Source organism: Beta vulgaris, chromosome 1, assembly GCF_026745355.1.
Source record: "Beta vulgaris subsp. vulgaris cultivar EL10 chromosome 1, EL10.2, whole genome shotgun sequence".
NCBI lineage: Eukaryota > Viridiplantae > Streptophyta > Magnoliopsida > Caryophyllales > Amaranthaceae > Beta > Beta vulgaris.
Window position 1 is genome coordinate 62,686,343 of NC_079202.1, and position 15,184 is coordinate 62,701,526.

The 15,184-nt window shown below is 38.2% G+C and overlaps 2 protein-coding genes across 4 annotated transcripts; one reads left to right on the forward strand and one right to left on the reverse strand.

Annotated features, from left to right (window-relative positions):
• The first annotated feature begins 1,895 nt into the window (after positions 1 to 1,895).
• Positions 1,896 to 5,603, forward strand: LOC104897181 (multiple C2 domain and transmembrane region protein 6). Its single transcript, XM_010684025.4, has one exon. It carries the CDS (start codon positions 2,204 to 2,206, stop codon positions 5,360 to 5,362), a length of 3,159 nt encoding a protein of 1,052 aa, XP_010682327.1. The 5' UTR covers positions 1,896 to 2,203; the 3' UTR covers positions 5,363 to 5,603.
• Positions 5,604 to 14,793, reverse strand: LOC104897111 (uncharacterized). Of its 3 annotated transcripts, none has more exons than XM_010683953.4 (11): positions 14,438 to 14,793; positions 14,306 to 14,344; positions 12,162 to 12,253; positions 11,757 to 12,006; positions 11,500 to 11,619; positions 11,344 to 11,419; positions 10,985 to 11,193; positions 10,754 to 10,862; positions 10,204 to 10,296; positions 7,033 to 7,193; positions 5,604 to 6,294 (listed from the first exon to the last, which is right to left on the reverse strand). In XM_010683953.4, exons 1-11 carry the CDS (start codon positions 14,600 to 14,602, stop codon positions 5,752 to 5,754), a joined length of 1,857 nt encoding a protein of 618 aa, XP_010682255.1. In that variant the 5' UTR covers positions 14,603 to 14,793; the 3' UTR covers positions 5,604 to 5,751. The 3 variants fall into 3 exon arrangements, with proteins under 3 accessions (XP_010682255.1, XP_048499156.1, XP_048499124.1); XM_048643199.2 differs by having other exon boundaries at positions 12,162 to 12,363; positions 14,438 to 14,532; XM_048643167.2 differs by having other exon boundaries at positions 12,162 to 12,360; positions 14,438 to 14,522.
• Between the last annotated feature and the right edge of the window lie 391 nt (positions 14,794 to 15,184).

Sequence of the window (15,184 nt, forward strand, 5' to 3'; positions counted from 1 at the left end):
TTCAGTTAACGTGAGGTAAATTAAATTTTGTAAGATAATATTAGCAAAAAAAAAAATCATAACAACCAAAGTTAAAATCAGGGTAAAAGGACTTAATTAAAATCAATTACATACAATTTGGTTAATGTGAACTAGAGGTGGCCAGGTGGGGCGGGCCGAGAATGTTCATTAGTTGGGCTGGGTCAAAATTTTGTTTCCAAAGTCTACTATTTCGGGCCAAAATTGAACCAGGTCAAAAATAGACTAAAAAGTCATTTTTAACTTGCCTAAATCCGTCCTAAAGCCAAAAAAACCGGCCGAACCGAACCCGACCACCGGCCAAAAATTCCGCCCAAACCTGTCCAAAATTCGGACGGGCCGGCGGGCTGAGATTTTTTATCAGCTCTAAATTGTGAACTTAGCTAAGAAATCCGAAGTTTAATTCACAGATCTTGTTCCTTTATCTTGATCTAGCAAGGAAACCTCATAATAAATGTGAGAGTAGCAAATGGAAAAAAGCAAAAAGGTAGTTGGGAAAAAGTATGAAGAGGAGCCTTCATACAACCTGTCAATTGATAAAGCAAAAGGTAAATTTATTTTTAGTTTAATTTATATTTTACTCTATTTCCATGTTCACCAATGAAATTTGGTCCCAGGCAAAAAATTAAAGAAAAAAAATTATCACAATGTTGACCTTTTCAGCCTAAAGTCTTGACAAATCTACAAAGCATAATACTAGTATAAGAACATCTGCATTTACTGAATCTTCCTTCAACCACCCTTGCTTGCAAAAGTAAATTTGTGTCCTTCATCCTCTATGTAAGAATTTGAATATCCACAAAGTCACAAACTTATACTACCCTTTATGCTAAGATATCAAAAGTATTACTATTATATTCGTTAAATTATAAAGTCGACACCCTAATGACTAAATAGCTAATAATAGACATAATCACATAATGAACAAGTTGAGAAGTGTGAGATCCATAATATTTTGCCTCCTATTAGTTTATGATTAAATTAGATACTCCTTTTTAAAAAGAATCTCATAAAATATACTTATATCTGATCTAGACTCACATATTTTTATATATTTTATTTTTTTACGAATTTATCATATATTAATTACATTGTATGACAATATAATACTCTCGCAACTATCTTAAATATAAGATGAAGTTGAAGAATATAAATACTTGAGCAACAAAATTTTGATAAAATATTACTAATCATGCATATAACTAATGCAAGAAAAGACTTGAGACCAAAAAACTGATTAATTAAGGTTAAATTTCAAAGAAAAACGACTTGAAGGCTATCGATTTGTTACTAAATAAAGAATGATAAAAGTTACAATTGAATAAATAAAAAGTTAGATGATTAAATTATTCAAAAGTTAGATAACCAGATAGATTATAGAGTGTTTTAAAATATTAAGTAATTCACATAAAAACATTCAAAAAATTAAAGTAAAAAAAGAAAAGATTTCACTTGTCCGATAATAATCTAAACACTACTCTTTTATATTTGTCCCAAATTACTTTAAACATATCATTTTTACACTTCATTTCGCCCACACTCTACCTCTATCAATAAAATTACCCTACCAACTTCTATTATATTTACTTTTTTATTAATAAAATAATATTTGATAACCACACTCTATGACTACAACTTATCACTTTAATACGTGTTCCAACAAGTGTTCAGATCTGGGATGAAGAGGGAGTACAATTTGAAGAGGTCTTTTGGTCAGATCATCCGACTGAAAACGAACTCATTGATAAATTTGATTTGATGCCACTAAAACCATGTTCTAACTTCTATTTTTCATGATTCATGAACAACCTCACACACACACACAGTACCACTATTTTAACACACACAGACACAGTCACACAAAAACAGCTTCCAAATTACAGCAACTTTATAAACTCCTTTCTTTTTTCTCCACCAAACATTAAACATATTTATCACTCCCCCATTAAAATCACAACCCACTCATTTCATAATGACAAACACACCACATTCTCTCTCATCCTTCAATCACACACATACATACACACATACAACCACACTTCCACCAAACGACACATTACATCTTCTCTCTCTCCTCATTTTCATGTGTTAATGTTCCTGTTTTCCTACTCTAAATAATATCCCACCTCTTCTCTTCTTTTTCTTCTTCCTCTTACTCTCTATACCAAAAAAAAACACCACCACCATGGCTAAGCTAGTGGTGGAGGTTCTAGATGCGGCAGACCTTATGCCGAAAGACGGGCAAGGGTCTGCCAATCCTTATGTAGAAGTGGTCTTCTCCGAACAAAAGCGCAATACCCAAACTAAGTTCAAAGACTTGAACCCAGTTTGGAACGAGAACTTGGTATTCCAAGTTCCCGACCCACAAAACCTCCTCGATAAAACTATCGAGGTAACGGTTTATAATGATAAGAAATCCGGGCACGGCCATAGTCATCATAAGAACTTCCTTGGCCGTGTCCGGATTTCTGGGGTTTCCGTTGCGACAACGGAAACCCAAGCCTCTATTCAGAGGTACCCACTTGATAAGAGAGGTATGTTTTCTCATATCAAGGGGGATATTTCTTTAAGGATGTTTTTGGTTAATGACCCTTCTTTTGGTGGTAATTACTCTTCTTTTCCTCCTCCTATTAATAAAGAGGAGGAGAAAAGAGAAAGAGAGAGTGAGATTCAAGTTCCTCCACTTGAGGAAATCAATCCAAACATTGCCTTCAATTTTGGCAATAATTATGAGGAAGTGGGGGAGAGAGAATTTCGCAATGAGAATCATCATAATCATTATAACCATGACGACGACGAAAAGAAGAATAAAAAGAGAGAAAAAGAGAAACAAGAAGTGAGAACTTTCTACTCAATTCCAGCTAAAAATCACACTTCACAACCACCTCCTTCATCGTTTGAGAGAGACACACACCAAGGGCAAGCGCAACGGCAAGAGCAAGAGCAAGGGCAAGGACAAGCGTATCATAAGGTGGAAGTTCGGGCGGATTACATGAAACCCTCCCCACCACCGTCTATGATGATGCAGGTACCTGGAAAACGACCCGAATACGAGCTCGTTGAGACTCGGCCTCCTGTGGCAGCACATATGGGATACAGGAAGGGTGACAGTACTGGTAGTACATATGATCTGGTGGAGCAAATGCATTATTTGTATGTAAGTGTTGTTAAAGCTAGAGATCTCCCTGTAATGGACATTACAGGGAGTTTAGACCCTTATGTTGAAGTTAAGCTTGGAAATTACAAAGGTGTTACAAGACATCTTGAAAAGAATCAAAACCCTGTTTGGCATCAAATTTTTGCTTTTTCTAAAGAGAGATTGCAATCTAATTTGCTTGAGCTTGTTGTCAAAGATAAGGATTTTGGGAAAGATGATTTTGTTGGTAGGGTAGTGTTTGATATGACTGAGGTTCCGCTTCGAGTACCGCCTGATTCGCCGTTGGCGCCTCAGTGGTATAAGCTGGAGGATAAGAAAGGGCAGAGAGGGACTAGAGGAGAGATAATGCTGGCAGTGTGGATGGGTACACAGGCTGATGAAGCCTTTCCAGACGCTTGGCATTCTGATGCACATTCAGTCAGTCATCACAATCTCGCACATACGAGATCGAAGGTTTATTTCTCGCCTAAATTGTACTACTTAAGAGTTCATGTTATTGAGGCTCAAGATTTGGTGCCATCAGACAGGGGCCGTGCACCGGTGACCTGTGTCAAGGTTCAACTAGGAAACCAGATGAGGATCACTAGACCTTCCCCAGTTCAAACGATGAACCCGGTGTGGAACGATGAGCTTATGTTTGTGGCTTCGGAGCCGTTTGATGAATTTATGATTGTGACAGTGGAGGATAAAGTTGGACCTGGTAGGGATGAGATCTTAGGGAGGATGATCATCCCTGTTAGAGAGCTTCCACATAGAATGGAAACAGCCAAGTTTCCTGATCCTAGGTGGTTTAACCTCATGAAGCATTCGGGTGAGGAAGAAGGGGAGAAGAAAATGAAGTTTGCTAGCAAACTTCACTTGCGTCTCTGCTTGGAGGCAGGGTACCATGTGTTAGATGAGTCGACTCACTTTAGCAGCGATCTTCAGCCCTCATCGAAGCATCTGAGAAAGGCTCCAATTGGGATCCTAGAGCTCGGGATTCTGAGTGCTAAGAATCTCTTACCCATGAAAGGGAAAGAGGGGAGATTGACCGATCCATACTGTGTTGCCAAGTATGGTAGCAAATGGGTTCGAACACGAACCCTTCTTGACACTCTCGGCCCAAGGTGGAACGAGCAATACACTTGGGAGGTCTATGATCCCTGCACGGTGATCACTGTAGGAGTGTTTGACAATTGCCATGTCAGTGGAAAAGATGATACGAGGGATCAGAGGATTGGAAAGGTCAGAATCAGACTATCAACACTGGAAACTGATAGAATTTACTCACATTACTACCCTTTACTAGTGCTCACCCCTGGGGGATTAAAGAAACATGGGGAACTTCAGTTAGCAGTGAGGTTTACCTGCACAGCTTGGGTGAACATGGTTGCACAATATGGAAGACCACTTTTACCCAAAATGCATTATGCTCAGCCGATTCCGGTCAAGCATATAGACTGGTTGAGGCACCAAGCAATGCAGATAGTAGCTGCCCGGTTAGCTCGGGCTGAGCCACCCCTACGGAAAGAGATAGTGGAGTACATGCTTGATGTAGACTACCATATGTTCAGTCTCAGAAGAAGCAAGGCAAATTTCTTCAGGATCATGTCAGTATTGTCAGGAGTCTCTGCTGTTTGCAGATGGTTCAATGACGTTTGCACGTGGCGAAACCCTATAACAACCTGTCTTGTTCATGTCCTATTCTTTATATTGGTTTGTTACCCAGAACTCATACTGCCCACTATCTTTCTTTACTTGTTTGTGATTGGCGTTTGGAACTACCGATTCAGGCCGAGAACCCCGCCTCACATGGATGCTCGGGTTTCACATGCGGAGCATGTCCACCCAGATGAGCTTGATGAGGAGTTTGACACATTCCCAACATCTCGACCCAACGACATGGTTAGGATGCGATATGACCGGCTTAGAAGTGTCGCGGGTCGGGTTCAGGCTGTGGTAGGGGATTTGGCAACTCAAGGAGAGAGAGCTCAGGCATTGCTGAGTTGGAGGGATCCAAGAGCAACTGCCATATTCATCTTCTTATCTCTGATATGCGCAGTGTTCCTGTATGTGACTCCCTTTCAGGTGATTGCAGTGCTGGTGGGGCTTTTCATGCTGCGGCATCCACGGTTCAGGTCCAGGATGCCTTCTGTACCAGTCAATTTCTTCAAAAGGTTGCCGTCAAAATCTGACATGCTTCTATAAGACTATAACAAAGCTCAGATTGTCTGTCAATAAATCTTCCAAAGTTCAGTTTCATGGAGAAGAAGACCTCACTTCTCCGAGAGTCGCTACGTGTTTATCCTTATCTTCTTGTAATGTAAGAGTACCCAGCGATTCTTTTCTTTTCAGTTCTTATTCCTTATTTTGTACAATTAGTCATAAAATGTCAATTTTTTGGCAAACAATGGGGTAAATGCTACAAGATAGTTTCAAGTCCAAGAAATGAGCCAACAAATAGGCCAAAAATGGCCATATACTTTAATTGTGATAAAGTTTTTGAACATCATAAGCAAAATTGAATTACCAATACAACGTAACAAAATTGGTCTCACTATGTCTTGTGACAACCACTCTAAATTAGTTGCTGAGAATTAGCTAGACATCACCTTCCTAAACCATAGTTGAAAAACAGAAGCTACAGCAACTAAAAAGCTCAGAAATATACCAGCAATAAGAGATTTATCAACAAAATTCCACTGCGCTACGCTTGCTCTTGCCTTGCTAGAATTTTCCTTCAAGTTGGGCTGCCGGAGAACTGTATTCTCAGAATCTTTCATCAAAAGGCTGTTTCGTTTCCTCAGTGCATCATGTTTTTTATCATCTTCGCCTGGATTGCCATTGACGGCCACAGCAATAACTTCTGAAGTATCAGTGCACTTCACTGCATTACAGCATGCTTCTGGCTCTTTAGAGCATGCACAAGGTTCATCACTCGCACCACATGAAGAGAGTCTACTGTCACTCGGTTCCTCCTTACTGGACGGTCCATCTTGGGAACTGTGACACAGAACCTCAATCACTTCACCGAAAACGGACCATCTTCCAACAGAAGTGATCTTTACAATAGCTGAAGCACCAAGAAGGCTTTCTGAAGCAGTGATCAATACTTGTATGTATCCTTTGGTGTGTCCCACCTAACAAAGGCAAGTCCCAAGTCATGAAATGAAGCAAATCATATTTATCTCTATGGCAAACGCTAAGAAAATATAAGTACAAGATACAGACGGGGAAGATAGACCACCTCCTCAATTTGGGTCAGTACAAAGCACTAGTCATGACCAACTCTACCTACTTGCAAACAAACCGGTTTCCATTTCGATGTAAGTTTAAAAAGTCGAAACTTAATGACAACCGAACCCACACCCTGGAAAAGAAAATAACTGGTGACTTTAAGTAAACCTACTGTCTGTATATAGATGTTCCACTTGACTTTTGCACATTCCGAATACCCTACTTCGACTGTTTTTACTAATATATGAAAACAAATGTTATTGGAGATTTATCTCAATGTTCTTTTGTTTTCAAAATATCAACTCTTACTTTTTACATATAGATAACAAAAATACTAATGGTTAAAGATCTGCAAGTCAAAGTGGAGTAGAGGATTACAACACAAGAAAGTCATAGGTCAAAACTTGGCTGCAGCTTGTAGTAGTTCCAGTCTAGTGTTACCTAATTCACAATCGAAGATGGATAAAAACACATATACTTGTGTACAATTAGCCCAAAGATACACCACTTGCATGTAACAATTGATGTCTTTAGGTCATAGTTAGCTGGGGATTTGGCAAATTAGGTAACAATGTCGCAATAAGAAAAACGAGTGAAGTGATAAAATTGCAGAAAAACCAAAATCTTGCTAAAAATCTTACCAAGTGAATTCCATCTGCTGCAACATCAGTGATCCATATTCTCTCCTCCAGCCCTTCCATCCCGTTATATGGAGTGAAGGATTCAAAAACAGCAGTTAATTCACGACTTCGTTTCTTTACTATAGCACTTGGCACTTTCTTCATCCTTGCAGCAGGAGTACCTGAATTGAAAGATTTAATAGACATTAATTTCAAAACCAGTCTTGCTAACTTGCAACACGTTGGGATGGTTTCCATGGCCTTTGCATGATATGACAAGTGAGTCATATCACTCATTTGTCATGGAAGACAACCTCATTCAACACCAGGCTCCAGTTGGTAATTACTACAGACATCCATACCACAAAGTACTGTTCATTTCAGTAAATACCAATGACCAACATGGTCATTTCAAACAAGGCATATCATCCCAATTATCAGTGAGATACAAGCACAATAAGAGATTATCGGTGAAAGGTATAAATACTCAATAGCCATATAGCATATGAGCGTGCATTTTCAATTTCGGTCACCTCATCTTTCATCAAAATGCTAAGGCTGGTCAAGATTATCCCATTTATTGAGATGTTCTATGTACGCAAGATACTGCACATGGTTTACTACAGCATATGATACTAGAAATATAGGTTCCCAATTCAAATTCTCCACGATCTTGGCCAATGGTTCTTCAAACAGACCTTGAATCTCAGTGGTGTCACAACAAAAAGTAACCTTTAAAAATATTCTCCAATATCCATATGATGTGAGCCAAAACCCTTTGTTCTATGGACACTAGGGTGCTGGCCTCCTGGATCAACACAAGGTTTACTGCAGCATATGATACTAGAAACTAGTTTGTAGGCCCCGGGTACTTATAGTTATCATTATTAATAATTTACTTTAAAATGATATCAGCAACTATCATTTGGATTAGTGGTAAAGACTTTAATATATAAACTTGAAAGTCAAGGGATCAAATCGTATACAATGCATTTTCTAAGTTTTTTGTTGTATATGGATCATGTGTAGTAAAACAATCTAAGGGAGGGCGCCGCATCGCGCCGTTTCTTGGTTAAGAACACCTTTTAATATATTAGTATAGATAAAGTTCCAATTCAAATTTTCCACGATCTTAGCCAGTGGTTCTTCAAACGACCTTAAATCTCTCAGTCTGTCATACTAAAAGGTAAACTTCAAAAATATTCCAATCTCCTCTAATATCCATATGATGTGAGCCAAGACCCTTTGTTCTATGGACACTAGGGTCTTGGTCTCCTGAATCAAATTTCTATACTTTTTTGGGCTTTAGGGACGCTTAAATCTTATTTTCAACTCTATTAGCCTTGAAATAAAAGACAAGCAGTTGTGATAAAATTTCTCTCAAAACTTGATCAAGTGGCTCGACAGTGACCCCGCTCCACTGAGAAGAATCATTTCTCAAGACTTACCTACTCATCACCTTAGAGTTCCAGCCTTTAATTTTGGGGATCCCAGTTCCAATTGTTCACTTGATATTGGCCATTTATAAGTCTTCCTGAAGTGATCTTTATAGAGAAAATACGTGTCCGTGATGGCTGTAAGGCTGTTTATGGTCATTTTCGAGGTTCATTGGATGTCTTGTGCTTTCTTTCCTAAATACAAACCAAAAGCTAGATGATTAATGCCATAGCCCATAGGGATGCAGGATGGACGTCTTGTAAGTTATCCCTTTTCACGGGGTTTCCATTCCATTACCACTGTCAGGGTTTCAATGGCAGAAGATAAAACAAGGGTCATTTAGAGAGAATGGAACCTAGACATTGATTCCTCTATTTCATTTTATAGAGGGGAATGGGGGATTGTGCTAGGGAACTCTACAACAAATTACTACTTCCTATCAAGTATATCACCTGCTGTCATAGGCCTTATCGCTAATGAAGCGAACAGGTTACTATTGAAATAAGCTTAAAAAGGAACTTGATATAGTGTGTCTAATCATGAGGCTCAAACAACCTGGTGATAGAAGGGATTGACAAATTTACCAAAAGAGATACTCTGTCATGCCCTAACTTGGAGGTAACTTGGTGAAATATTTGCCTGTGTTTTTGAAAAAAATCAATTGAAATCCTGTAATCCTATAGCAAATGACTGTTGGATTGCAGTTAAGTGTTTCTTTATTTATTATTTTTAAAAAAGCATCTATTGTGCCCCACATATTTTATTCTATATGTGGTTGCCACCATAAAAATAAGTACACATTTGTCTAAGATTTGACCATCTATCTGGTATTAGCGGTAAACCTTCATCTTGGGGTTCTATCTCTATTCAACTACTTCCCTATATGCTCCTTTTGTTTTGTGATCTCCCCATACACCCAAGAACATACTCCCTCCACACCATTGCCGCTTTCCTTTTTCAGTTGTCCACGACTCTTTTGAACACGAGACCACATATTTGTTGAAACTGACATCTCTCGTTCACGAACCCCCATGGCTCCATCCCTTTTTCTTTTTTCTAACAGCTAAAATTATAGAAACTCATCTTACTATCAATTCATTCACTACTATAAATAACTTGGCACACCAAAAATTTGCCTCCTAAAAACATTATGCTAAAAGCAACTCAGATGTTCTAGGATGGAGTAACCTTACAAATACTTCCCCTGCATCATCTATCTAATAGAAGAAACGGAATTTTAGAGGATATGTAGGTCTAACCATTGATTCACCCAAAACTCGACCAAGCAAGTAACCTTTAGAGTTCATCCATTGATTCACCCAAAACTCGACCAAGCAAGTAACCTTTAGAGTTCCGTAAAATTTTGATTTAGGTCGTCAGGATTAACATGTAATAGTATGGCAAACCTTCCTTTAATCTAAAAGCTGAAACTTTGAGCATCAAATATCCAGAGAAGACTAAAACGTAGGACAATCTTCCAGGGACCCTTCAACTAAGCCACAGACACGAGTTAGGACTCTTGAGATAAGCCCTACTCACTCATATGTAGCCAAGTCATGTATATCCCTCATAAGGCAGCTTCACTATCGTATAAGACAGTTAATCTTGCAAAATCTGGATGTGCAGATGACCTTTTAAACAGATTGGAAGTTTTGATAACCATTTTCCAAACGTAAATCTTAAATCAATGATGGCACATTATATGTTAACCAGAAGCTAAAGACTGAAATTGCACAGAAGTTGAGACCAGCCTACCAGGACGAGGATAGAATTGTGAAATATGAACTTGAGCCAACTTATAATCCTTAATAAGCTCAACAGTCTGGCAAAAGTCATCCTCGGTTTCACCTGAAGGAGGAAAAAAGGCATTGGTGTGAAAAACCACAAGAAGAAATAAAAAAAACAAAAGGATTCATCAAATTTATGCGATCATGAATTCCATTGCATGGACTGAAAAGCAGATGTGCACACTCTCAAGTACCATATACACTGCAAGCTTGAGATATCTTAAGTCATACTCTTATCCAAAGTAATCTACAAATTTCCTCCCTCCCCAACACCACCACCACCACCACCACCAAAACCCAACTAAAGGACAGTCACTATGAACAAAACAATAAATGCATTCTCCAATTTCTAGAATCTGGTAATGTCACCACAAAAGCCAGAGACTTTCCATTGCAATTACGACAGTTGCATCCTAGTCTACAGATAGATATTAACAAGCACAGCATCAACCCCCCCCCCCAACCCCACCCCACCCACCCCCTCTCTCGAATTTGCATACAAGAAATCCCGTACTTACCGGGAAAACCACAAATAATATCAGTTGCGATCTGCATCCCTGGGACCAGTTTGGTCAACGTATCCACCACAGTCCTGAACTCTTCTACTGTATATTCTCGATTCATAGCCTGAAACAATGTAACGAACCACAATAAGAACTATCAGCAGCTGGAATATGCTGAGAAATTAAATGTGAATTATTGACAGCAATATAACAAAATTGTGGCTGACAAGAAATGCTTGAACATACAGTTAAGACAGCATTGCTCCCAGATTGAACAGGAACATGAAGAAAGGAGTATACACAAGGATGACACAATACTTCAGCAATTTCTTTCAGGTGTTCAAGAATATAAGGTGGGTTAGTCATCCCAACACGAAGCATTGTGCTTCCAGTGGAGGGAAGCTCCGCAATGATCGCGTTCAAAAGAATAGGAAGATTAACTCCAATGTCACGGCCTGTAAAAGTTCCCATTTTCAAAATTTTAGCTAAAAACAAAGTTAGAGAGGCTTTCCGTTGAAATTCACAGTGATACAAGTACTTGAGCTACACTTATACAAACATTTCAAATTATGCTGCAAACAAAAATAAAAGGCATCAATAAGTACCATATGCTCCAGTATCTTCACTGCTTATCCAAATCTCCCTAACTCCCTCAGATATGACAGTTTTCACTCGCCGAACCTGAAGCATTGTAAACTGTCAGCCTGGGAACAATACCCACTTAAACCATGCAACTATCACCAATAGTCCAAACTACTTACAAGGCTGTCCACAGTATAGCTTCCTAAATGACCACGTGCATGCTTTGTCTTACAGTAAGTACAAGCACCCAAACAACCAACGTTAATTGGGAGAATCTCAACAAACTTGTTCTTCCTCACCTGTACAGGAAAATGAAGCAAAAACGTCTTCAATCTCTAAAAGGGTATATTTCTCAACAGCTCAATTATGTTGTTTGGTGTAAGTAATGACTCAAAACCTCAACTGAAAGAGCCAAAAATGATAAGTCAACCATTACCTTTGGGAGGTCAAGAGCGGGTAATGTTTTCCTATTTAAAAGCCGCACCTCATGGCCTTTCAAGGTCTCTTCTACAACTTCTACGACACGATCAATCTGCTGCACGCCAACTATACTAACTCCTTCAAGCTCTTTTATGTTCCGACTTCCTTGTGGCACACACCCTGCCACGACCAGGGGTTTGTTTGCACTTTTTCCTCTTGAGATAAGAGTATCCATGGCAGATTGACTTGGTGATTTAACTGTGCACCTGGAACAAATCAAAATCTTACAACATTATAATACAAGTATAGTCTCCATCAGTGTTTAATAGATATGCTATCATCACTGGCTTTTAACCAACAAAAAGAAGTCCCTAGTAACGCAATTATATTATATATGAAAGAGAGTGGGAGCTATCCTCACGTATTTATCAGCCACAAGTCTGCCTCCTCAGGATTGTCACTTAAGGTATACCCATAGGCTGCTAGCTGACCAGCCATGTACTCACTGTCACTCTGATACATCAAGATATGTCCATAAGCAATTGTAAGTTGCAGAAACTAGAGTAGCAAGTTCCAGTAGCTCAACGCTATCAATCTTTGAGCATGATGAAACCTGTATCCTGCTAAAGTATAAAAAATAAAATAAAAAGTAACTCCACACTAAGAGCATATTCACCTACTCGTTCAATTAGGCAAAATCTTCACTTGCAAGGCATCCTCAGATAGCTACAGGAGAAATGAAGGGAAGCTAAGGGCAAAAACTATATACATACATTTTGATTTTGTTTTCTATCTAGACATGTCTGCCACCATGATAGCACAAAGTGGCCATTGCATGTTGTCTTGATAAATATTGAGATCATCATATATCTAACCTCATTATGACTCCCATTCCCAATATCAAGGACAAATGTAGAGCTAACCTCAAGTCATCCATAATCCATACTAACTCCAAACCAGAACTAATGCAATAGATGTATTAGACACAAACCCCTTCACAGATGCAGTGAGTAAGCTGGAGAAGTTGGAAAGATAAATATCTTAATTGTCGTTAGGGATAAGAGAGCACATTTACTACAGTGGTACATAATGTGCAGACCTAAGTGGGGAAGGGGTTAGATCATGGTCAACTTGGTACCTAACATTGTCAGTCTAGGAGAGAGTGGCTACGACACTTTCGTTATAGAGTCATGAATCATTAGATCATGGTCTTGAACTTATTGGCTGGCTCCATTTCTTGGAAGGTGCTATCTATAAGCCCACAAAATATGATTCTCAAGGTTTTACCCTAATGAAACTCAATGGAGTCAGTGCACTTAAGGTTTCATTTGTAGAATGATTATGAAAGAGTAAAGGAATCCTTTGTTAATAGCCTTCCTCATATTCCCAATCTTTCAAAATCTAAAGTTGCACTAATATCTGAATAATATCAGGAAGGGAGATTCAATTGTTTAGGAGTTTCATATTCTCCAAAATTCTAGCCACCAGAAGCTGGATAAATTTACCTCCAACTCCATATATTGGATTCTTTCAACTACTCTTCCATAATCAATAAGAGAGAATACTTTTTTGAATTGAACTTATATTTCCCGAAATTTTATCTTCTAAAGCACCGGGATTATGTATCCAGAGTAAAATGGCCTCCAAAAGAATTGGTACATGGCTATTTCTTCCCTAATATTAAATCCTCTTTCCAGTTCTTTCAAGGTCAAAGCCTAACCTAGAATGATTTCTCCCGTCGATGTCCATATGCTATGTCTTCCTAGCGAGGAAGGCTACGCATGTGTTTCAACTCCAAAATCGATAAAGGTGGTGAATTTTGGTTTTGACTGGAATCTATATCATTGACCAACAGTCAATATTTGGTTTTGAAGTAGATATAGAGAAGGTATGCTAACCCAATGGTTTCTTAGCCTTATTTTGGTCTTGACAATCAAAAACCTGTATGTATCAACTGATCTTTCCTTTAGGCATGCATAGCAAAGGATTTTGCAGGGACTCCTCTAATTTGATTCCATGATTCAATCTTAAGAATGATGTCAGCTAATGGAAATCATTGTTATAATTTACTAGTAAAATTCTTTTCTTATCTAAAAGAACCTCTCTTGGAGTCCAAAAGCACCGAAAAACTCTGAAATAAGAAATGTCACTTACTGAAATCTCAAACTCGGGCATTAAACTTCAACTCAAAAACACATTAGGTAAATCAAATGCAGACCCCCCCCCCCCTCTTCTCAAGACATAGACTTATCAATCTGTATTTGCAATACTTCCCTGCTAATGTCCAATAAATTGATCATCACCATTAAACAGCTACACCCATTACCACATACATGAAAACGATACTTCTAAGAGCCGAATATCGCCATCATCAAAATTAAGCACAATGACCACATATAGGAGCTGAAATAGCAATAAACCCACATATTCTCAATACTTATTGAGCAGCATAAACTAGGTTCACTCATAGCAAGCAGAAATACAAAAGAGAAGACAATACCATAATAACATACATCAGCAATTCCAACACTCTAAGGTTTTCACAATAATTATAGCATCACTAACCTGGTTATGAGAGCACCCAAAAGTTTTTATATAAATTATCTGCAAAACAAAATTCACATAATAATAAGCAAAAGCTAGGAAAAACACAGGAAAAAAGGTGAAATTCTTGGAGAGTTAAGGAGAAAAATAGACCTGGGTGCCAGGAATTATGATGGATTGAAGTGGGTCTTGAACTAAAAAACGGTTAGATTTGATGGGTTTTTTCTTAGGGTTTAACCCAATAACAGAAGTGACGGGTAAACGAAACCCCGGAGCAACTCCTCCATCTCCCGCCAATAAATCTTCGATGTCTTCCATTTTGAATTCCACCAGTGTGACTGTGAGATAGAGCTGCTGCTGCAATGGAGTCTAGAGTCTAGACGCTACACCAAAAAAAAGTTGCAGACTTTACACTTTGTTTTATTCCTTCTTTTTCATTCTCATTTTCCTTCATTAATTTCCACTGTTTTTTATGAAAATTCTATTGTGCTCTCGGGAGCACGTTTGCGCATTCACTAAATTTGTTACATTTCAACAAATGTTTAAGTATATTTTTCAGCAAAATATATGTGTTATTTTTTGTAAAAATTGTTCTATTTTTAATAAATAAATATTCTATTTCAACAAATGTTCGTTTAGAGTTTAGGGTTTATATCAACAAAAATATATCATATGTGGTTTAGGATTTTTGTTTCTTAAATACTTCATTCGTTATTTTTAAGAGTTTATCTTGTAAGAGATCGTAAACTTTAAAATGAAAATTAGGTAGTGGTAAGTCCAATATCCCTGACAAAAAAAAAAAAAAAGTCTAATATCAAAAAGAGAATTAGCCTAATAATGACTAGGTTAATTTCTTTCGGTGACTCGTTTAATCCATTTAGTGATTAGCTCTACTTTTAT

Coding starts and splice junctions, on each gene's coding strand:
- LOC104897181 (XM_010684025.4), top strand. CDS start 2,204: ATGGCTAAGCTAGTGGTGGAGGTTCTAGATGCGGCAGACCTTATGCCG.
- LOC104897111 (XM_010683953.4), bottom strand. CDS start 14,602: ATGGAAGACATCGAAGATTTATTGGCGGGAGATGGAGGAGTTGCTCCG. Junction 12,007..12,161: donor GACTTGTGGCTGATAAATAC/GTGAGGATAGCT, acceptor GATTTGTTCCAG/GTGCACAGTTAAATCACCAA. Junction 6,295..7,032: donor CAGCAGATGGAATTCACTTG/GTAAGATTTTTA, acceptor TGCCTTTGTTAG/GTGGGACACACCAAAGGATA.